The sequence below is a fragment of the Podarcis bocagei genome (assembly GCF_964188305.1).
Source record: "Podarcis bocagei genome assembly, chromosome: 4".
NCBI classification, from domain to species: Eukaryota; Metazoa; Chordata; class Lepidosauria; order Squamata; family Lacertidae; genus Podarcis; species Podarcis bocagei.
In genome coordinates this window covers 46984288-47008881 of record NC_138128.1, presented here as the reverse complement: position 1 = coordinate 47008881, position 24594 = coordinate 46984288, and the positions used below count along the sequence as shown (strand labels likewise).

The following is a 24594-nucleotide window of genomic DNA, read 5'->3' as shown; positions in this document are numbered from 1 at the left end:
CACTAGTTTGTTATTGTGCTGTTTTCAGTGGATCTTTCCCAAAGTTCTAAAGGCAGGGGTGGAGGCAGGAAGAAAAAAAGGGGACTTGTGTCTGTAGTAAATTATTTTGGGGGGGTTGAGGCTGGGGGTGCGGGAAGGGTATCTCTGTGTGTGACAGTTTTAGTCCTTTGGAGACAGACTGGGGAGAAGAGAGAGCTGGAACTGAGGATGGGGCAAGTGGAACTGGGGGTAAAGATCGCATTCAGAGGAACAGGGAAGTGTATGGGCAGTAGGGAGGAAGGTAGGGTGGGTGCGTGTGAGAGAGAAAGAGGCAGAGAATGTGTGTTTTAGGCAGTGGCAATACCAGAAAAAAATTATGGGGACAGGAGGGGAAAAGTAAATTTCCAGGTGGGTGAGTTGTGTCCTACATGTTAAGATACCTGAAAGAAAGATATCAGTTTATGTTAAAGAGAGGAGTCCAGCAATGGGTGGGAAGTAGAGGGAGAGAGAAACTTGTTTGGGGAAAGTCTTTTCCCCACTGACCCCCTCTGGCACTGCTCATGGTTTTAAGGATCTGGTAATAGGCAGATGGAAGCAAATTGGGTTGAAGAGGGCATTTTCAGTGCTGTGGAGGAGCAAGAGGATTGGGAGAAAAGAAGGGGGAAATGCTAGTGTCCCTCTCTTCTCACCATACTCATTTTTCTCCCTCTTCAATTACTCAGCAGCCTCATATGGGAGAGATAAAGGATGTGGAGCCCTCACGTATTCCACAATACAGTGGTACCTCGGGTTACATACGCTTCAGGTTACATACGCTTCAGGTCACAGACTCCGCTAACCCAGAAATATTACCTCAGGTTAAGAACTTTGCTTCAGGATGGGAACAGAAATCATGCTTCAGCGGCGTGGCGGCAGGGAGAGGCCCCATTAACTAAAGTGGTCTTCAGGTTAAGAACTGTTTCAGGTTAAGAACGGACCTCCGGAACGAATTAAGTTCTTAACCCAAGGTACCACTGTACTCCCAAAATCTACCATGTGTTGTCTTCAACGTGAAATTCCAGATTCAGTGTAGTAAAACAGATGTTTTATTAACAAGCAAACACCCGGATAATGTAGAACATCCATTGACTGAAGTTAACTTTCTCTAACTGAACTAACTAACGGACATTAACATTAAAGAGACAGTAACATATATCATCCTGGGGGGGGGGTGCAAAGGGGTCTGTAGAATAGAAGAAAGGAGGAGACATGGAAATGGGGGGGTAGTCTGTGTGCAAAGGACAGTTGGAAAAAGATCAGTAGGAAAAAGGGGGTTAGGGTGCTAATGGAGTGTGTGCAAAAGTAGTTGCAAATAGGGAATAGGAGACATGGATGTGGGGGAGGAGATGAAAGGAGGACACACAAGGGGTTGCAAAATTGGAGAAGATGATGGCTTCATAATTGGTTAGAAGGTGAAGAGGGTGCTTAGTAGCTGCAGGTTACCATAAGGGTGGCAACCTACTGATAGCTGGCCTTTAGCAAACGGCAACTTAAATTATTATCTTAAACACCTCCTGACTAGATGCTTGATCTAAAATTAGGGTTCATAATTGCATTCTGACTTTCACCAGTGGCCGTAAGTTTCATGCTCTTTTGATGTCTATATGTAGAGGTGAAATAAGGTGAGTGTGTTAATGCTGTTTGGAATATATTTCCCCTGAGGCACTAACTAATGCTTTATTTGATGCATTCTGTCGCTGAAATATGAACTGTATTTCCACTCTGCAGAGGATTCCTGGTAGAATTAAATTTTAAAATCACTGGGTGGAATTCAACATCATGCTATTTTAAATGTTCCACTTGCGCAAGCCTATCAGCTTGTCAGATGGAACAACCTCCCCATGCACGCTGTTCTGGGGGTTTTTCTGATACCCCCTAAGCCAATTTAAGGGAGAGAAAGGGGGAAACCCTGCTGTACAAGCAGAAACCTTTCTGCTGATGGGGTTTGTTTGGTGAATCCTGGCAGCTATGTATGTCAAAGGTCATGCTTGCCTATCATACTAAGCCAATGGTTCCCAATTAGCTAATTACTGAGGACCCAATTACTGCAAAGTAATTTTTTGAACAAAATATCTGGTTTTCAGCATCATGATATATCAGCAGCTAAACATTTCAATATTCCTATATATCACAATGTCTGAAATTAGAGATCAGGCATGGGGATGAGGGAAGGAGCAGTCACAGAGATCAGGTGTGAGGGGGGGGGAGAGAAAGTGAGACACCTCCACCACATGGTTTGAGTGAGAGGGGATGGGGATGGAAGTCCACTGTGGCTGCTGCTGCTTTCCTGCTGACTGAGAAAAGCTGCTCCGCCTCAGTGCCAGGGGAAGGTAGTGCCTTGAAGTGAGGGCGATCAGCTGCCCTGTTCTCCCTCAGCATGAGGAGAAGGCAGCGCTTTGCAATCGGCTGCCCTGTTCTCCCTTTATATTGCTACGTATTGCCTGCTCAAAATAGTTGTCACAGTATGATTTCAAAATCAATTTTGGCCAATATATATTTAAAATCGCAGTGTGTTAAAACAGACCATAAAATTTGTGATATCACCATGGAAAATGACAAAAAAAATGTTTTGGGGGGAGGAGGCAAGGGATGGGGACGCGGACCCCCTGGGTGTGTTCCGTGGACCCCTAGTTGGGAACCACTGCTCTAAGCCAAACCACAGTGCAAATGTGCTGGCTCCTGAGGAGGAGATCAAGCAGTTTTGCTTCCCCCCAGGCATCATAGGTTAGTGCAGTAGCTTAGCATGTATCCAAAACAAGGATTTTGGTAAAGGTTTCTGCATAACTCCAATCTGTAGCCAAGATTTGTCCTATCATTATAGGTTGTCATTAAAGAGGAGGTAATGTAACCATGTTTCTGGAGTCAGATGACACACCAAGCCAAACTTTAGCTTAGCTGCTGTCCCACATTGGCCTAAAATACCCAAAGAAGGCAAAGCAGGTGTGAACTCATAGCTGTGAACCAGCATGTTTGCAAAGTCCCAGTATGTCTTACTCTGGCTTGCTGTGAGATGTGAACCAGACCAGTGTTAAATACCACTCTCCTTGTATGTCTGCTGAACTGTACATTAAACCAGAGGAGAATAGCAAAGTTAATATACATTTTCTGCCTTGCTTAGATAGGATGTGTGTGTTGCTTGTGTTTTCTAACCAAAATCTTCTTCACATCTTCTCACAGTATATAAATCTCCAGAGTATGAATCCCTTGGATTTGACTTGACAGTTGAACGGCTAGTATCAATTGGATACCCTCAAGAGCTGCTTAGTTTTGTCTATGATCCCACATTCCCTACCAGGTAAATAATTGTAAGCTACAAAAATATGTATATGCCACTTACTGGTTTGTTTGTTTTTAAAGTGTTCTATTTTTAGCATGCTGTTGTTCAGTAATACATAAGCAGATTTAATTGCACGAGGTTCTTGCTAGTTGAAGTGGATTTGTCAGCAGAGAATTTGTCTTAAGAAACCCAGTGGTAAATGTATTGGAAGTGAAATGCATACCAGGAAAACCTGAACATAGTTAGAAACTGGGGGAAACAACCCCTAATTTATGCAAACATGAATTTCAATTAAATTCTGGGCTGCTTAAAAAGTCCAGCATTAAACTATTTGAGGCAGAATATTTGTAGATACGTATAAAATATGTAAGGCTTGGCAGATTTTCTTTAGGCAGTTCCTTATATGTACTAAGATTTTCCTGTGTTTCTGCCCATAAGGCAGCACCTCTTCACATTTACGTTAGAGGTAGCTCCTAAGTTCCCCTTGAGTTTTGGGAGAAGCACACTTGCCAACCCTGGGATTCTTTTTAAAAGAGAGCCCACAGAAGTTGTGGTGCATGTGTGGAGCTTTCCACACTTCTGTCTTGCATTCTGGCCAGTTTTTGCAACAGAAGCATTGTTGAAACATGCCAGTGAGTTTAGCAAAAGTTGAAAGGAATGCAAAACTATTTATGGAATGATTTAGGGGAAAAGTCAACAAATTTTGGCACCTTTAGTAGACCCAATTCACATGTTTACTTTTGAGAAGGTCACTTTTAGTGATCTTTGCAAGGCTTTTTCGAAAAGTTAAGCAACAGAGAAATTCACAGTTCATTCTGTAACAGCACAAAATTAGCGTGTGAATTGAGCTTTAGTAAGTGGGCCATTAAGGGGCAAAATGGCAAGCCCATTATGCTGATACATATACAAAATTTGTTGTATATTTTTGTTTTATCCAGTCATTGCAAATGCATTTGAAAATTATTAGTGGTACAGTAGAATGTGGGCTAGGGTTGGGGAAAAAGTGACCTAGGCTCATTGTGAAGCACTGGCACTACCATGTCACCATCTTGGACAGCTTAGGCTATCTTCACTGATGAACATGCTTGGAGCTGTGTATGTTTGCCCTTCCAAAACAGGCTAATAAATATTGGTACAGGCAAGCAGAGTCACTTTGAAGCTTGTTCTAAATCTACTTGGGTTTCTCCATACTTGTAAGGGCATTTGCTGACTTTAGAACAAAAATATTAGCACAACATTTTATTTGACTATTTACACAGGAAAGTGCATGGAATGAGTGGGCTGACAGAGGAGGGATAGATTGCGCTATCCCTTTCCTGCCATCTTGATCTGCTTCCATGCTGCTTCCTTCCTCCCTGGCCAGCATTGAAATCAAGTAATCTGGCAGGGAGTGAGAACAAGTTATCTATCACTTCTCTGTTGGTTCATTGTGCTTCTGTGCTGGATGTGCAGAAGGCGAAACTGCTTGCATAGAAACAGTATGTGCTGGACGTGATAGGAGAGCGCAATTCATTCTTTCACTATCAGGCTGCTCTGCATCTGGAATGGATGCACAGCAGGGGGGGAAAAACCCTTCTGCATGTTCAGCACAGAAATCAGGTATGCTGGAAGTAGTGACAGATTGATCCATCGCCCTGTCTTTAGTCCACTGTGCCGGACATGCAGGAGAAAAAGCATTTTCCTGCACTCTCAACATAGAAACTGATCAGGCTAGCAGAGTAACTAGGGATCATTCAATTTCTCAACCACCAGCCTGCTGTATTTCTTTCCAGCAACAGTTTTTTACTGATAAGAAATGCTGGTGAAAGGGAAACCAGCCCCTCTTAGGAATAAAAACTTTTATATGCTAGTAACTTTTGGAAATTTATGAACAAGGTTGTTTTAGCATTTGAGGTTACTTGGTATGGCTGTTGCTTCCTTGCTGTCTCACATTCAGGGCCAAACTACACATTGCCGCAGACATGGGCCAACCGCCAAAAACTGTCTCCCTGAATCATGTTCTCACCTCTCTCCTCTGAATGTGCAGTTTCACTTACCTGAAAGTGAAACTAACAATGCCATGCATTTCCTCTCTGCTGTGCCAAGCAGCAGCTAGTGATGTGGAGTGGGGGCAGAGAAGCACACCATGTGACAATGTCACATTGTGGGTAAGTGGAAAAAACTATAAAGAAATGGGAGAGAGGGAAAATGTGACATGGAAAGCTCTTTCTAAGGAGGTACCCACTGTGCAAACTTGGTAGACGAGCAACTTTCCTCAAGGGAAAAGAGAAGTGGTGACTGAAAGTCTTAACTGCCACTTACTCCCTGGCAAGAGGATTGCTTGGAGCCAAACTAAATAATCCCTATGTGAAAAGGGTGGTGATGTCTTAAGGTGTTAGAGGCATGAGTGATGAACTCTTCCTCCATTTGCCATTTGTGTTCCAGCAGTCCTTCTCCCCAAACTCTTTTCATATAGCTTAGCTGAGAAGTTCTACATTCCTCATCTCCTACATTCCACACCTCCTTTCCATGCAGATAGGACATTCACACACAGAGAACTGCCTTGGTTATGTTTAGTTTTTCCTGTTTACTGTAGCGAAAGCACATCTGGTGTCAACTAACCTTTTATAAAGTCCAAAAGGTTTTAGTCCTTTAAAGGAATAGTAATAAATATATAACACTTGTATTATACAGTTCACAGTGAGTTCACAGTGCCTCACACACATTCTCTGAGTAGTCTTCCAACAAGCAGGTAGGGTGGACAGTCTGATGTTGAGGTGGTACTTACGTTTTAAACAAGGCAAGTCTGATTTGACAGAATTTTTTGTCCAATGAGACTTCTGCCAGCTCCAGTTATGTAGTTACTCTTCTTGGTCAGTTGGGTAGGTGGGAGAACTAAGGTTTTTATTTTTTTTAAGCTATGCACCTGTGCCTGCTGATTGTGTAATTCAGCTTTTTTGTTAAGATAAATGAGCTAATGATAAGAAAAGAGATCAATTGTACATTTGAACTGGGCAATGCAGACTATTTTTTCCTCTGCAGCTAAACAAAAGTTCAATGGGACTCTGTCAGCAAAGTGTCCTCCTTAGGGTCAGATTCTAGTTTGGACAGAACATGATAGAACTGGCTCAGGTATGCCATTCCAATAGACTATCTTTCAAAGTCTTGCTGTCCACTGCTTGGTATACCATGCTTATATCGATCAATGCACTTCTTTATTAATAGAGGCCTGGTATTTGATTCCCTTTATGGAAATTTGCTGAAAGTCGATGCCTATGGGAACATCCTAGTGTGTGCACATGGCTTTAACTTCATGAGAGGGTAAGTACTGTGAATATAGGCAGTTCACATAAGGAAGGCTGCAATCTGTATGTACAACAGGGGGTGGTATGTTCCACTGAACTTGGTAGAAACTCTGAATTCATATATAGAATTGGGGCTTTCAGGGATCACCTGCGCTGTAACATTTCCAAATCCTTATGCAGGCCAATTTTTCTTACTTTGGAGTCTTATAAATTCTAATGACTTCAGAAACTTGGTTAACCTTTGGAAACTAACTTAAGTGAATATGGAAAAAGTGCACACAAACCTGGTTCAGATGTAACAATCTCACCTCAGTGCATCAGTTTATTGGGCCAAGAACAAGCCTTGTGTCCACATATTTTCTTCTTGGCCCTTGAATGCACAACTTTGTTAAATTAATTTCTTGTGATATCCAAACGGGACAGCTATGGTTTAAGTGTTGTTTCCAAATCATAATATTACCTGGGACTAGACCATTTTGAGCCCAGCTATAGGAACATAGGAACCTATTATACTGTGGTCTATCTTGACTGGCAGTTGCTCTCCAGAATTTCAGGCAGAAGTTTTTCTCAGCACTACCTGAAAATGCTGGGGATTGAACTTGAGATTTTTTGCATGCAAACACATGCTCTACCACTGAGATGATGATGATGGTGGTGATGATTCTGCCTTTTATCAAAAGATCTAAGGGCGGTGTACAACATTAGAAACACATTACAGGACATCAGTGATAAAAACATAATAAAAAGCACAATCAGGGAGCCACCGCAGAAGAGACCCGATCTCGTTGCCACCCTCTGAACCTTTCTGGGAGGGCGGACATAGAGAAGGGCCTCAGATGACAAGTGCAGGGTCCGGGCTGGTTTGTATGGGGATAGGCAGTCCTTAAGGTATTGAGGTCCTGAGCTGTGTAAGGCTTTATAGGTCAACAGAATCCATTTCAGTATTCTGTCTTTGGCTGTATGATGACATGAAATCTTACTAAACATTGAAACATTGCTGCTGCTGCTACTTTTTTTTAAGCAGAATATTATGTGTGAATTGTACAGAGTTGTTGATGGTTAGTTGCATGCTGTCCAAATGAAACACAATTCTTGTTTTGTTTTGATCACCCCAGTTCTTGAATTCTTCTGCGATCAGTTGAGCAAGCAAGAGCTGGAGGGAATAGGCTCCTCTCTATGGATGAAGTTGTATGAAGTATCACATTTTGCTGTAGTAGAAAGGAAGCCATATTATATTTATTCCAGTGTTCTCATTAAAACCTTTCCTTGAATCCCAACATTTTAGGAGATCTTTCTCATTGGTCTTATTGACCCAGTAGGAGTTAACATAGCTGTTTAGAGAAACTATTATGATTAGACATCATTAATAGGCATACTCCCTTGTCCCTTACCTTTTTCAGGCCAGATATCCGAGAGCAGTACCCTAATAAATTCATCCAGAGAGATGACACTGACAGGTTTTACATTTTAAACACACTGTTCAACCTACCAGGTGAGACCTTAAACTCTAATGGGGATGGTGGGGATTGTGTCATGATAATCCGTAGGTATATTACTGTTAATTTCAAATGACAAATTAGGAATGTCATTTTGGTTTAGATTAATTACATGAGTGTCTCTTTATCCAGTTCTTCATTTAATGTATATTCTTTGCTTCTTTGCAGAGACTTACCTGTTGGCTTGTCTGGTTGATTTTTTTACGAACTGTGATAGGTATTCAAGGTGAGCATGTGTCTCATGTGTTATATGAAATCCAACATGTGACGCTATAGCCATCATTGTCTCTCACTGCAAGTGTGCAAGGACAAATTCAAATCTTCTTATCTGTAGCTTGATGACAACAGCAACCACAAGTACTTTAGCGATTGTTTATGTTGGTAAAGTTTGTGATTTAAACCCTGGCAGGGCTCATAGGGTCTATCATACACAGGTGAATATGACCATGTAGCACAAGTGTGGGCTACCTTTTCAGGGGTTAGAAGTTGGGGTGATGGATACCGCCAAAGCCAGCTACTCCTGGAGCTACTCCTTTTCTCTGTTCATTTGTACATCCATTCACATGTCCCTCTCCCACACCCAGCTCCCTTCTTCTGAATCTTCAGCCCCTCAACTTCATCTAGCCATCATCCATGTATGTTCATTCTCTCTTGTATGCAGAAACATGTACCAACCTAGATTCAGACATAGACACATCCTGCCTATACCTTTATCTCATCCCATTCCCTGCCTGGTTTGGCCTCTGAGAACAGATGCCATGCTGATTAGACAGGAAATGAGATGATATATGTATTCATGAATTGGCACAAAACATACAAGCAAGAATACACCTAACATTAGTGGGATTAAGGTTTGGTTGCTTTCAATACTATCAATGTAGCTATCAATACTGTTGGTGTTTCCAGTTGTACAGTGATTCCCAGGCCTTATGCACCCTCCTTACTAGCTGTTAACCTACTTTTACAACAATTCCGTGCTTTTTTCCTTTTTTCTCACAGCTGTGAAGCAGGGTTCAAAGATGGAGACCTCTTCATGTCCTTCAGAAGTATGTTCCAAGATGTGAGAGATGCTGTGGATTGGGTTCACTATAAGGTGACTTGCACTTTGGGATTTTTTTTAACTGTAGTCTGTTTAATTTTTAACATTTTGAATAAATTATAGTGTGAGTTGAACACTGTTGGCAGCCAGTGAATAAGTATTAAATGCCAGCTAGCATGGCCATCAATATGATTGGAAAGGGGGCATTGGTAAACAAGAATGATAATTCCTTCTATCACCACCATCCTGCTGCTTACTTTCACACACACCCATTCCTCCCCTCCCCTCTTAATGAAACAGGCTGCTGCTGCAAGCCATCTTAAAAGCCATCACTGTTTCACTTTATTATATTTATGCTATTGTTTTCCCTTCCAAGGAGCAGTTTCATGTGTTTCATATGATAACTCATCCGCACATTGCACAGGAAGCACACCACCCCTTTGCTTCAGCAACTGAACTCTGTCACCATGTGTTTTCTGAACTATTCTGTTTTGCACTTCAAGTTTACTTCAGAATATACTTAATTACAGCGCTTCAATGGCATCTTGTCCCATGTGTTTGTTTCTCATATGGTGAATGAGCCACAGGGTTCTCCACCCCCAGGGGTTGAACCTATCCAATGCTAATCTCATGACACATGAAACTCCACAAATAACTTTCTGCCTCTAGTGTCAGTGGTGCATCTTTCTACAGTACGATGACAGCATGGAAGCTGATACTATAAGGCGAAACCGGAGGAAGATTGCTAGATCATTACTTCTGCTGTGTCATGTGGTTTCTCCTGTTGTTTCAGGGATCACTGAAGGAGAAGACAGTTGAGAATCTTGGGAAGTATGTAGTGAAAGATGTAAGTACATCAAGCCTTTCCTTATTGAAAGTGGACCAGTCTTGGTTTATTTCATGCAGTCTTAAAATGATAAAAAAACAGAATGGAAAGTTCAAACTCCCTTGTTCACAATTTATTTTTTTAAAAAATAGGCATTAAGTGATGTTATTGTTGCTTCAGCAAATTTTGCCTTTTTTGATGAAAAATAATTTCGCACGTCCTCTTTATCTCCCTTTTGTTAATGGAATTCTAAGCACCCGAACTTCAAGCAGGGGCAGTTGGTTTCCCCACCCCCACAATATATGGAGTAGTAAGAGAGTGCATGTCACAATAGAAATGTGAATATTCCAAAGCATCTTCTGTGTCTTGATATCTTGAGGGGCATAAAGTTGAAATTGTGCATTTTGTATTTCTTTAGAGGGATTCCTTTGATTTTCACCTAGCATGGGATACTTTCTGTTTCCACATAATGCTCATGCTACGTACTCACAGCACATCAAAGTGGCATTTTGTTCTAAAATTAGTAAAGAGTCCTTGCTGCCTGCAGTCTCTCATTTTCAAATCATCAGGTTTCTGGTTACATATTATAGAACAGCTTTCAACATTTCAGTTTTTTAAAAGTATATTTTAATACTTGGCCAAATAGGACGTTAGTATAAATTATAAGACATGACTAAGATGCAGGATTTCAGTTCACAGCTGAGGCATCTAGGATTTTTGAAGACATTTTAATCAGGCTGAAATATTCATTTGGCATTGTTCAAACTGGCAGTATGTACAGATAGCCTGAGATATTTATAGACCCCCTGAAGGTATGGGCTTCAACTGAAAACTGTATTTTATGTAAATCTTTGCCATTTTAGGGGAAACTGCCTCTGCTTTTGAGCCGCATGAATGAGGTGGGAAAGGTGTTTCTTGCCACAAACAGTGATTATAAGTACACTGATGTAAGTACTCCTGTAACACAAGAATCTTCCTCCATCATTCATTCATTCATTTAGTGTCTCATATATGTTAGGTGTCATATTTTGAATTTCTATCTTGGATTAGGGTGAGCAACCTCAGTCCTGGGAGCTAAATGCAGCTCTGTAGGCCTCTCTGTCCAGCCTTCTGGCCTTTCTCCAGGCCATGCCTCCTTCCCTAGATTATGCCTGCCACCTTCCTCTGAGCCCTCCTCAAGTGCTTTTGCCTGGCTGGAAGGTGCCCTTGAGCTGTGATGATGCCTCTTGCTTGTCTGGATGGATTCATATATGAGTGTTGAAATCTGTGTGACTGGAATGTGGCATGCATTACAACAGTAAGTTACATCCATTGTTTTGCCCATTTTTACTTCCGGCCACACCCACCACTGATGTGAAGCCCTCAGAAGTTTCCAGATGAATGAATGTGGCACTCAGTCTGAAAAAGTCTTCCATCCCTGCCTCAAAGCAGAGCTGGGGAACCTTAGGCTCCTCAAGATGTTCTGGACTACTACAACTCACTGTTTCTTACCATTGGCCATGCTGGCTGGGGTTGATGTTCAACAACATCTACAGAGCCATAGGTTCTCAAAGCCAGCTGTAGAGAATTAGATAAGCTCAGTATAATGAAAGCATGAGCTGGAGGCACCTAAGATTCTCCTTGAATCATTGCTAATTTAATGATGCCTTGTACCTAGCAATGTGTCTGTAATTTAGTCTCCCAAGTTTTTGGGGGGTGAGGGAAGAAATATTTTTTAAAGACCTTCTGTTTATCATAAAATGCATTTTTTTTAGAAAGCCATGAACAACTATACTGGGAAATCCCCATGTTAATATGAATGCAGGACTCTCCTGTATTCTGTGACAATGAACTTTTGTTCTCCAATCCTATGAACATTTGCTTCAGAGTAAGATTCACTGAACTTGCTTCCAAATTAACTGTACATAAAACTGAGGTTCTTGCAGAGCTGCATATCTGTCAGAGCTGGAGACATGCATTTTGTTGTCATGAAAATCCTAAAAATAACATCATAGGGTTCTGCAATGTTATTTTAATTCTCACAATGCCTGTTCTAGATTTGTATATCTGAAGACTATTTGTATATTTAAATGTATTGTTTAAACATAATTAATAGAAATTAAGTCTTGCTTCCAATTTGCCTTTCAGAAAATTATGACTTACCTGTTTGATTTTCCACATGGACCAAAGGTGAGTTGTTGCATTAATGATACCTCTGCCTTCCCCAACTTGGTGTTGACCAGATGTTTTTGACTACAACTCCCAACCAGGGTTGGATGAGAGCTGGATTCCAATAAACTGGATGGCACCAGTTTGGGGAACGCTGTGTTAGATGGTGTATATTATTCCTTCCTAAATAAATCAAGAATAGGAGTCAAGTCTTTGTTCATGGGGACTGAAGAAACCAGATAGTTATTTAATTTTCTATTTGTAAAATTCAACCTTTGGAGGCGTGGTGTCAAATGCCTTATTATTTTTATTGGAGAACAGGTGGAAATAATTAAAGTCAGCTTTGATATGCCTGATATGCAGCTTCTAGAGGTCACTAGTGATTAAAAAAAACCACTGAATTTTCAAATCAAAAGCATTTACTTCCACTGGTGGTGTTTGCCTGTCTGCACTTGCTTGAGTAGAAGTTGCTTGCTCAGATACAAGGAATTGCCACTTAGCCACATATCCACTAATGCATTATAACAGTGCTGCTGAAATCCTTCCACATGATTAATTAATTATTATGATTAATAATTTTTCATAGCTACAAGAAAATGTACTTTTCAATTTTAAGGCTTGGTTATGGTTTCATGTACTTACTATGTGTAGTAGAAATCAAAAATTTAATATAAATACACAGACTGTTCCCTTTTGTCCCTTTCTCAGTTGTGGCCTCTGCTTTGAAAGCCCTGGATGTTCTGCAGTAATTGATAAATGCCTGGATCTTTGTATTAATATTTGTAGTAGTGATATAATTGCTAACTTGTATTTAAATTATGATTAAACAGTATATAAATCCAGATAAACAAAAATGAAATTTAAAGTATCTGCTATTTTTTTCTTTCCTGCATTGTTAGGATTCTCAGGTATATTTACTGAATTGAAGTGTTGGGGAACTAAGATGTTTTGTATATGATGTCAGGCTACATATAGAATACAGTTATCAATCTCTCCTGCAGAACTAAAATAAGCCAGTTTCAGTGTGAACAATTAGAATTTGTACCTTTTAAAAAGATGTTCTTCTGCTTAATTTTTCTCTAGCCTGGCAATTCTCACCGGCCATGGCAATCATACTTTGACCTCATCCTTGTGGATGCGCGGAAACCTCTTTTCTTTGGAGAAGGCACAGTCTTGAGACAGGTGGATACGGTGAGTGATACATAGAATATATAATTAGGCTTGACTGGAGGGAAACCTGGGACAGTTTATTTCAATAATTAGAACATTAGTGCTAAATTCATAAGCTCTCTACTTTGAAATTCATTGACTACTTGGAATATGTGTTTCTAGCTATTTTTGGGTTACCTGAATCACACAGAAAGGAAATATGAGAAGGAGCTGTGTTCTTTAAATAAAAACGCAGCATGTTTTTTGAGTGCATCATTAAGTATTTCAGCTAGATGTACTGAGTGGAATTAAATTAAGAACAGCATCATACTGAAAATATATGGAGCCTAATAATGCTGTGTTTCATTAGATCAATTTCACTGTAATTGCTGGTTATCTAAAAAATTCACTGTGGCTGCAACATAACCACCTGCTTTGTCATTCTGTGGGACTGGTCTTTATTGGGAATCTATTAGGGTTTTAGATGAATCTGTGCTATTGATAACTTGTTAGCCCCAACAAAATTCTTAGCTTAAGCCTGACCTATAGGCAGAATCAACTGGCTCATAAAAGGCAACCAACACTTTAACTGTAAAATTTGGAAGTATAGCTTTAAGCAGGCTTTTGTAGCATCTGTATGCAGGCCATGCAAAAGGGTTGTACGGAATATGCTTCTACCAGACTAACTTCACTGTTTTCACCTGGCACAGATACATTTGAGGCACGAAACAATTCCCAGTGTAAGAGTGTTTATGGCCTCTAGAAATAGGGGACCAGCTGCATTCCCCCATGTAACCGAATGCTGTTTGCCCCTATGTCCTGCTGCTTTTAATAATTAAAGGGGCTGCCCAGGAAAAATATAGTGCATTTGGAGTATGCAAACACCAATTGTGCTTTTTCCTTTGAAGCATATATTGAACAGCCTTTCTACTGATTTATCAATCCATTGATCAATATTAAAACTGAAAATTGGGCTGGAGAGACCTACAGTTTCATTAAATGAATTTCTCTTTCTGTGCAGGTTACTGGCAAACTGAAGATTGGTACCTACACAGGCCCCTTGCAGCATGGTATTGTTTACTCTGGAGGTAAATTAGAAATGAGACTCGTTTAGTCATTTAGTCTTGTCCGACTCTTCGTGACCCCATGGACCAGAGCATGCCAGGCACTCCTGTCTTCCACTGCTCCCGTAGTTTGGTCAAACTCATGCCGGTAGCTTCGAGAATACTGTTCAACCATCTCGTCCTCTGTCGTCCCCTTCTCCTTGTGCCCTCCATCTTTCCCAACATCAGGGTCTTTTCCAGGGAGTCTTTCTCTTCTCATGAGGTGGCCAAAGTACTGGAGCCTCAGCTTCACGATCTGTCCTTCCAGTGAGCACTCAGGACTGATTTCCTTAAGAATGGAGAGGTTTGATCTTCTTACAGTCCATGGGACTCTCAAGCACTATAATCCAAAAGCATCAATTCTTCGGCACTCAGCCTTCTTTATGGTCCAGCTCTCACTTCCATACATCACTACTGGGAAAACCATAGCTTTAGCCATAGCTTTAACTATACGGACCTTTGTTGGCAAGGTGATGTCTCTGCTTTTTAGGATGCTGTCTAGGTTAGAAATGAGACTAGTGAATCTTTATCAGGAGCTGGGATGGAGATTTTCACTTTATTCTATTTTAACATGGGGTTTGAATAACTTTTCATTTCTCCAAAACTGTTCTTCAGGCATGATGTTAAGAAAAACAGCAGGGAGTGAGGGAGAGGACTGGATATGATTTTAAAGCCCCCCCCCCAAATGTCTGAAGTTTAATTTGTCTTAAGTAGAGTGTCATATATATTATGGAGATGTAACTAGATTAGAATGTTTTAGGTGCAAAATAGATTTCAGATTGTATCAAAACTTACTGGAGCAAAGGAACAACAGTGGTTGTACCATTTTTAAAAAAATGCACTAGCAGTTACTCAGATCTGTTTGTAAGTGGAACATAAGAGTCCCTTGTGAAGCAGAGTCTTTATATTAGTGAAGATGGAAATTTAATTGTGGGTGGGACATTAGGTAAAGAGTCAGCAGAAGCCAAAAGTGTAATATAATCTAGTAGCTGCAAAAATGTACCCACCTATCCAAAGTTTGTAACCCCAAAGGTTAAGTCCCATGGGGGTAGATGGGTAGATGGTAGATCTTCCTCAAGTTTTAAGATCCCTCTTGGTATTTTCTAAAACTATATACTCAAATAATATATAGCTGTGTTGGTACTTTTGTGTATGTGTGTGTATTTGGGATGGCATCTAAAATGCACGTCTCACATGCTACCTGATTTGTGTATTTTAGCAGCTTATCCCTTTTTTAAAAAAGAAAGGAAAAAAGTAAGAGGTGATTTGATCATCACTTGTATTTTAAATAGATAGGTCTCAGACACTTGCAGCTCAAAAAAAATGTTCTGGCAGCACACAATATAGCAGGCTTTGCCTGAATGCAAGACCACCTGTGCTGTAGTGTATTTATTTTATACTCTGATATGTCTGAGTGTGCAAAAGTTGCATTATTTGAAAAAGCCTTATATCTATCAGATTGGGAGGAGGTACATGATAATAATGGAAGTTTATGCACTGAACCCATGGTTTTTATGCTGAGAGACCTTTTCTGATTGGCCCTTCTGCTTTCTCCCTCCTCCTGTTAGGCTCCTCTGATACAATCTGTGACCTTCTGGGGGCCAAGGGTAAAGACATCTTATACATAGGTGATCACATTTTTGGAGATATCCTGAAGTCTAAAAAACGCCAGGGTTGGAGGACCTTCCTAGTGATTCCAGAACTGGCACAGGAGCTTCATGTGTGGACAGACAAAAGCTGTAAGTACTGACTCTGTAGTTTAATGGTTCCCAATTGATGGTATGCGGACCTCCCGGGGGGAGGGTCCACATAACCCACCCAGGTGGTTTGTGGCACCATTCGCATAACAAAAACTACCATAGAGATATCATTATTTTTTTTTAAGTAGGGGGGGTCCATGGTTTGGCTTTTGAAGAACAAGGTATCTGTAGTACTTAATTTAGAACCACTGGTCTAGTTCATTCTTCTTCACTTTTTAATTGATGTTGCTTGGCTTGACAGAGTAGCTGGAAAATCACTTGGCTTGTTTCCCATAGGTTATTTGCATTGCTTTTGTGCATCAAAGACTGGGAAAGCAGCAAGTGTCTGGATAGTTTGGTGACTTATTTGTAGATAGTTGGGTTTCTTTGCTTTGGACTGAGGCTTTTTTGGGGAGACTTGCCACCACTGACGGCTGGTTTGAACAGTTTACAAACCTGTGGCTATGCTACCACTTGTCAATACGGTTGCTGCCATCTGTCAGTTATTTATTTCTTTATACCCTTTTAATTAAAATGCTGAAGGCTACCTACAAGAACTGTTAAAACAAATATTATAAAAGCAGTTGCACTGCACTAAGTGTGTAGAAGAGTGAGGCTGATATTTTCAGTTGCACTTTCCATGAACATTTTAGGATTTATTGGAGAGCAAGAAATAGAAGCTGTACCCCAAAAGCAATTTCCCCCAACTTCATGCCCTCCAGATGTTTTAGACTGCAACTTCTAGCAGTCTCAGCTAGCTTGGCCAATGTTCAGGGATGATGGGAGTTGCAGCCCAGCATGTGGAGGATACTGTGTTGGGGGAGCCTGCCCTAGACATTGAGAGGGCATTTGAGACACTGCAAACATATTCAAAAGACTGTCTGCCGTGTTCCACTATAAGATTATAGATTCTGTTCTTTTTAGCCACATGGCTGCTCCCACCATTCACAAAGTTGAAATAAAGGGCTAGGTCTGAAACTTCTACACCATCTGAGTTGTCAGATGAGTTTTATCAAAGCATATATGGCAAAAAATGTAGGATTGTATTCTAAAGAGCTGTTTGACAGTGGAACAGACTCCCACAAGAGGTGGTGCACTCTCCTTGGAGGTTTTTAAGCAGAGATGGCCGCCCATCATGTATGATCTAGTTGAGATTCTTGCATTGCGGGGTTTGGACTATATGACCTGGGAGTCCCTTCCAACTCTATAATTCTATAAATCAACAAATAATAATGCAATTTGGAAAGCAGATAGAATCTTCAGTCTGTTTTCCCATATTGGTGAGAGATAAGTAATAGTCTACATAGTATTTGTTTCAGCTGATCCACTGCCATAATATCCTTTTACTTTGCCTTCCCTTTGCTGCTTAGGCCTTTTTGAAGAACTTCAGAGTTTAGACATCTTTCTCGCTGAGTTATACAAGTAAGTAATGGATTTTTCTCTTTAGAATATAACCCAATACTCCATCCACTAACTCATTAGAGGGAGTGCTTCCTTTTTAGTGGACAGCTGCACTTTGTCAAAGGGCTCCACATTAACTTAGAATTGGGGGTGGGGAAGAGGAGTGTTGTTGTGCGTATCAGTTTTGCCTGATATAATCAGCTTTTCTCAATTAGTATTTGCTTTCCCAGATCCACCCTCACATTTATCTTCCGTGTGCTCTGTTGATATTGTTTTCTTTCCTATTTCAAACAGGCATTTGGATAGCAGCAGTAATGAGCGTCCTGACATCAGTTCCATCCAAAGACGTATTAAGGTAACTAGTAAATAGAATGCTATGGAACGCGGGTGGCGCTGTGGTCTAAACCACTGAGCCTCTTGGGCTTGCTGATCAGAAGGTCGGTGGTTTGAATCCCTGCAACGGAATGAGCTCCCATTGCTCAGTCCCAGCTCCCTGTCAACCTAGCAGTTCGAAAGCACACAGTGCAAGTAGATAAATAGGTACCGCTCTGGCGGTAAGGTAAAAGGCATTTCCGTGCCCTGCTCTGGTTTCGGTGTTCCATTGCGCTAGAAGCAGCTTAGTCATGACCCGGAAAAACTGTCTGCGACTGGACTTAACTGTCAGGGGTCATTTACCTTACCTGCTTTAAAAAACAGAATGCTATTTTGCTCCCTTTTCCAGTGCAGCAATCTGTGCTAACTTCATTAGAGGGAGATTTGAGGGGACGGGGAGGTAAGGAGCTGGACAGGCAGTGGAACAAAATAGTAACCTGAGAGAAGTTGGAAGAGAAAGATACAAGACAGGGAGCTGATAAAAGGAGGAGCTAATGAAGTGAGATGGTTGTTGGAAAACCTCCATAGAGCCTAATGGCCGAGTAAATCTGTACTGATAATAAATGAGGGGGGTGTTGGATAGTTGAATTAATCAAATAGACTTTAGTCAGAGAAACATAAGATGATGAAACAGTAGGCAGAGGAAACACACTGAAGCTGCTTACATGGCAGATGCAGGTAGTAGTCTCCCAACTAATTTTTAAATGAAAAGCAGCTTTGGGGAGGTGCAGTCCTGAGCAGAGGAATTATATGGGTCATAGGGTTCATGCTGTTGGCTCAAACATAAAACCCACACCACCACTCATTCGCATACTCTCTTGCAGGTTTTTAAAGCATAAACCCCTGTATGCCTGGAGCCCTCTTGTATTTTGTTTGCTTATCCTCCCTCCCCCCCTTTTTTGTCAAATTCTATCCCCCCCCCCATCTGTCATGTTGCTAAGGAACACAAAAACTTATTCTATGGTGGAATGCTCCTGGAAGGCACTGTATATTGCTGGTGTTCTCACATTTGGGACTTCCAGTTTTTGCCTCTTTACAGTCAATGCCTCTGATTCAGAAACTTGTGTGTGCTCTAGTGTACACATGGTGCTCTCGCACCTGCAATAGTTTTTAAGTATGTAAAACTGCTCCTTCCCCGAAGTGACCAAATGTCTAATTTGCCTTCTGATTTTAGAAAGTGACTCATGACATGGACATGTGCTATGGAATGATGGGAAGCCTGTTTCGAAGCGGCTCCCGACAGACACTCTTTGCTAGCCAAGTGATGCGCTACGCAGACCTCTATGCAGCATCATTCATCAACCTCCTGTATTATCCCTTCAGTTACCTCTTCAGAGCTGCCCATGTGCTGGTGAGTTGGAATCCATGAAGCTGCAGATGAACAGTAACAACATTCAGAGAAGTACACGCACTATCCAAGTCTGAATAGAGCAAGGGACATTCTAATGTAGCTGGTAGCATTAGACTCAAAAACTTTTAAAATGGATGTGGCAGATGGCTACATTGGGAGACACTGGCTAGGGTTAAACAATTTTTTAAATTTTCTGTGGGGTAACAGTATAATAAGTGGTAGAAGTCAGGCACTCACTGTACTAGCATACGCATGTGCTGTGAAAAATGGGAATTCCATACTAGGGATCATTAGGAAAGGAGCTGAAAATAAAATTGCCACTATCACAACATTATACAACTCTATGGTGCAATTGCACTTGGGTACCATGTACAGTTGTGGTTGCTTCACCTTGAGAAGAATATTGTAGAGTTGTTAAAAGTTACCAGAAAAAGTCAACCAGAATGATCAAAGAGATAGAGCAAGTCCTAAGAGGAAAGGTTGCAGTATTTGGGCCTTTTCAGTTTCGAGAAAAGGAGAGTAAGAGGTGCCATGGTAGAAGTTTATAAAATTATGCATAGCAAGGAGAAAGTGGGTATAGAAACATACCCCTCTCTTGTAATTCAGGGATATCCAATGGAGCTGAATGTTCTAAGATTCCTTTGTCTGTCCTGAAAATACCTTTTCACAAAATGCATAGTTAAACTGTAGCATTTGCTCCCACAATCTCACAGTGGTAGCTACCAACTTGGATGGTTTTAAGAGAGGATTGACAAATTTGTGGAGGATAAGGCAGGCCAATATATTTCTAAGTGCCTGTTGTGGGAAATTGCAGGAGGGCAGCATGCTGTTGTGGGCTTCCCATGGGCATCTAGTTGGCTACTGTGAGAACAGGATGGCTGGACTAGATGGGCCACTGGCCTAACTGAGCCAGCTCTTCTCATGTGACAATGCTAATCTTCTCTGAACAATGGTATGTATCTTTCCATGCAGATGCCACACGAGTCAACAGTAGAGCACACTCATGTGGATATCAATGAGACAGAGTCACCTATGGCCACCCGAAACCGCACATCAGTGGACTTCAAAGATTCTGACAAACGACACCAGCTGACCCGTTCTGTGAGTGAGATTAAACCACCCAACCTCTTCCCTCAAACTCCCCAAGAAATCACACATTGCCATGATGAGGATGATGATGAAGAAGAAGAGGAGGAGGAGGAGGAAGAGGAAGAAGAATAGAAATGAAATCTGAACACAACCTGCCAAAGTGTGGCTATAGCAGTGATTAGCAGGAACAGAATCCCACTAGTCCTGGGGTATGGGGTGGGGATGACAACAAAATTAACACTAATCAGAAACCCTTTATTCTTTACAGACTTATTCCAACTGTAAAGGATTTTGCACTGAGTGAGGGTAGGACCACATACAGATGCCTAACTGCGTTGCTTGCTCTACCTATAGAACATGGGAAGGAAGAGCTGCTTGTGGGTCCTTTGCTCCTCTTTCTTGTGCATTTCAAAACTGCCTCCAAGACATGGTTTGGAATTGGTGCAATGAGCCTGCCATGGGTCCTGCAGCAATCACAGTAGCCCAATACCAGTTCCTCACAGCTGATACCCTTTGACCCTTTTGGGGGAAAGATGTATCCTAATATATAATACTGTATGCATGGAAATGGTGGCAATTCCAGGGTCAAATTGAACCCCATCAAGCACAAGTTTTGTTTTTGAAATGGTTTAATCCTCTAATCTCCTTCTAGTGCAGTTCTGCTTCTGCTCTTTCTGTTTGGGGCTGGTTCAAGAAAGACTATCATGCCACAAATTCTTGATCTGGCTGATAGCTAGTTCTTCTCCTGCTGAGATCCCAAAGCTTTTATCATCCCTAGTGTTGGCATGTGGTGCATGTATTATACGACCTTCAAATGGGTCCTTATGCCGTGTGCTTGTTCTACACTCTGAAATTATCTCTGCTAGTAAGAGATAATGTCATGCTGTATTTTGATTAGGTCTCAGTTAAAGATTAATACTGTATTTCTGTCTAACCCACAGTGATCAAGAGCTATACAGTTTGTGAAGAGAAAAGGTTTGTGTCACCTTTCCTAGCCTCTTCCTGTGGCTAACAATTTAGGCTCAAATTAGGAACAACAACTTGTAAGATGCAATGTTTCAGCTGGCAGCCGTTCTATTCTCTGATACAGAGTCATAGGAGATGGGGTATGTGTATATGCACAGGCCTAGAGCCTTCATGTAGAGGAAGAAGCCCCCTTCAGCAAAACATCCTTATTGCTGCCACTCTGTGCTACTGCCATTCCTGGAATGAAAATGGTTGAAGGGCTGATCCATATTGTTTGTAAATGGTTCTGAGGGCCTGGCATAGCATTCTGGCTGTAAGTGCAGGCTGTTAAGTTAAAGCACATTTTTCTCTTTCTTATTCATACAAGCAGGCAGTAAACTGTTTCCCAAGGTATAGAGTTCCTTACTTCTGTGCCATTGAAGTTTGAAAGACTGAATAGAGGCCCTATTTTGAAGTATTAGAAGTTTTATTTTGAATCACTTGATTGTAATTAGTTCTATTCCATTATTAAAATACGGTGAACTGTAAATCAGCAGGAGAAGCTGGTGCTCCTGTGATGGACCTGCAAACTAAATAAATCATGAGGTTTCATAATAAGCTGTTTTAATGTCTGTCTAACACTGACGAATCTACTTCTCCTAACCCTCCCTTCATACTGCTTGCCTAACACTTGTTATAGCAACTAGAAAAGTCTGTATACAGCGTGGAATACAATGTGCTTTATAATCTTCTCCCAACAATGATGGCTGGGAGGCAGACAGCAGCCTGACAGCATAGAATCTAGATATATGCATTAAATGTAGATATACTAGAGTAAGGTGATGCCATCAGAGTTGTATGGATAAGGTCCCCTGCCCAGAAAACGGGAGCAGAATTGGAGAGCATTAGTTAACTTGACAGTGGTCTAGCTGGTAACTCTATTAGTGATCTGGTGTTGAGCTGGATACATACTGGTAAGGAACAGCAAGAGCGAAATAGTGCTCTTCTCTTAATCAATACTGGAAGATATCCTGGCTCTAGGCAAGAGATCAGTGTTCTCAGATGTCTACAAGTTCAGCCTTACAAATTCCACCCCCACAGCAGCCAGCCACAAGAACATACATATGGCCTTTTCATAAATGAGTAAAATGCCTCCCTACCTGAAACCAGCTTGGCCTTGGCTTTCCCAGCTAAGAAATAGGAAGGCTTTTTTCCTGCTTTTATCCTTCTGCTGAAGCTAGTGAAAATGGACAGAAAAATGAGCACTGACAAGTGAGAGATAAGTGAGGAAAAGAACTGGAAATCAAGAAGCAAAATTAGACCATGAGGAGAGGCATTTGCATACTACATCAGAACAATACCCTAGTTCTTACATTTGTATCAGCAGAATTTTATTGTGTCAATCTTAAATTTCTAGCAGCACTTTTAGGGGAAATTTGGAAACAATCTGTAAAAGGGTTGCTGCTTTTCACAGAATTGGAGGAGACCCTGAGGGTTATTTAGTCCAACCCCATGAAGTGCAGAAATCTCAACTAGATCATATAAGAAAGATTACCCTCCAACCTCTGCTTAAAACCCTGCAAGGAAGCTGAGTCCACCACCTCTTGTAGGAGTCTGTTCCACTGTTGAACAGCTGGTACTGTCAAAGTTCTTCCAGATGTTTAGTCAGAATCTCCTTTCTTGTAACTTAAATCCATTAGTTAAAGTCCTAGCCTCCAGAGCAGGAGGCGAAAACAAGCTTTCCCCATGTTTTAGCCCTTGAGATACTTGAAGACTGCTATCTCCTCTTAGTCTCCTCTTCACCAGGCTAAACATACCTAACTCCTTCAACTGCTTCTCATAAGGCTTTGTTTCCAGACCCTTGATCATCTAAGTTGCCCTCTGCACACAATCCAACTTATCAACATCCTTCATAAACTGTGGTGCCCAGAACTGGACACAGTACTCCACGTGTGGTCTGACCAAGGCAGAATACAGTAATACTATTACTTCCCTTGATCTGAACACTATAGTTCTGTTGATGCAGCCTAGAATAGCATTAGCCATTTTTGCTCCTGCATCACAGCGTTGACTCATGTTAAGCTTGTGGTCCTCTCAGACCCATAGATCCTTTTCACATGTACAGTGGTACCTCGGGTTACATATGCTTCAGGTTACATACGCTTCAGGTTACAGACTCTGCTAACCCAGAAATAGTGCTTCAGGTTAAGAACTTTGCTTCAGAATGAGAACAAAAATCGTGCAGCGGTGGCGCAGCAGGAGGCCCCGTTAGCTAAAGTGGTGCTTCAGGTTAAGAACAGTTTCATGTTAAATACGGACATCCGGAACGAATTAAGTACTTAACCCGAGGTACCACTGTACTACCAGCAATCCAGGTGGTTGTGAGGATAAAAGGAGGAGATTATGTATGTATACCACTTCAATCTCCTTAGACAAGGAAGACAGAATACAAGTGTATTTTCAGGCTCTTGCAGAGGTGCCAAGCAAAGTGCCACACTTTCCCAAACACCACAAGAAAATTGAATTCATTTATGACTGTGCAGAAGGAGCACTTGGAACATCGCAAAGACTGTTGACTACATTTTACTTCTTAAGCATAACATTATTTATCTGGCCTCTTTGACCATCCTTCTTTTGCCTTATTTTTAAGTGATACTAACTGCCACTGCTGCCGCCTTTAACTTAAGTTTGTCAGCATACAATAATATTTGGGTCTGTGACATCATCTCCAGCTGAAACCCCTTCTGACTCCATTCTACCTCAAACATCTCCCTTCTTTGAGCTGTGCCGGAGGGCCAACACAGTGGCAATCCAAGTAAGCCTTTCGGGCAAAGTTGCCATCAGCATATTACCACCCTAGGCTCAAAAACATGCTCAAAGAGTCTATGTATAAGACTAGTTTTATACATCTTTTGGAAACTGTTTGGTTGACTGAATATCACCGACTGTTTACTAATTTCTTAATGTGCCTTCCCAAATCCTGCTGCTATACTGGCATTCAGCATATTAGGACCAAACTGGTAAGGACCCTTTACCATATATTATGGAGAACATGCTTTTTCAAGTAGTGTACAGACTATGCTTTGCTATTCTTACAAAGTAAACAGCTCTACCAGACAAGATTGTAAGCCTGAGAGCAGGGAGTATCTTATTACTAAATGCTATAAACAGCAGGAGTTGGCTTTTTTTGCATGAACAGTGTGGCAAAAAATACTGTGACCCATTGGTGGGGAATCTTTTTTAGTCCGATCCAAGAGGCACATTCCTTCATAGGCAGTCTTCTCAGAGGGCTATATGCCAGCAGTGGATGGGCAACAGGTGCAATACTTACATCCAATCATGAAGAAGTTAAGTTAT

General features: G+C 41.2%; 1 protein-coding gene across 13 annotated transcripts in view; it reads left to right on the top strand.

Moving 5' to 3' along the window:
* NT5C2 (5'-nucleotidase, cytosolic II) overlaps positions 1-24594 on the top strand; it is a 105193-nt gene that overhangs the window by 62512 nt on the left and 18087 nt on the right. For 5 of the 13 annotated variants that reach the window (XM_081191253.1, XM_081191258.1, XM_081191255.1 and 2 more), the window contains 15 exons: positions 3196-3313; positions 6500-6595; positions 7980-8071; positions 8244-8301; positions 9075-9168; positions 9908-9961; positions 10804-10887; positions 12068-12109; positions 13172-13279; positions 14259-14325; positions 15909-16079; positions 17450-17501; positions 17775-17835; positions 19027-19203; positions 20176-21855. In XM_081191253.1, the coding sequence (XP_081047379.1) occupies positions 3196-3313; positions 6500-6595; positions 7980-8071; positions 8244-8301; positions 9075-9168; positions 9908-9961; positions 10804-10887; positions 12068-12109; positions 13172-13279; positions 14259-14325; positions 15909-16079; positions 17450-17501; positions 17775-17835; positions 19027-19203; positions 20176-20424 (1523 nt within the window). In that variant the 3' untranslated portion in view covers positions 20425-21855. Of the gene's footprint in view, positions 1-3195; positions 3314-6316; positions 6407-6499; positions 6596-7979; positions 8072-8243; positions 8302-9074; positions 9169-9907; positions 9962-10803; positions 10888-12067; positions 12110-13171; positions 13280-14258; positions 14326-15908; positions 16080-17449; positions 17502-17774; positions 17836-19026; positions 19204-20175; positions 21856-24594 lie in introns of those variants that run through there. The other 8 variants (XM_081191262.1, XM_081191263.1, XM_081191257.1 and 5 more) reach the window with 5 other exon arrangements.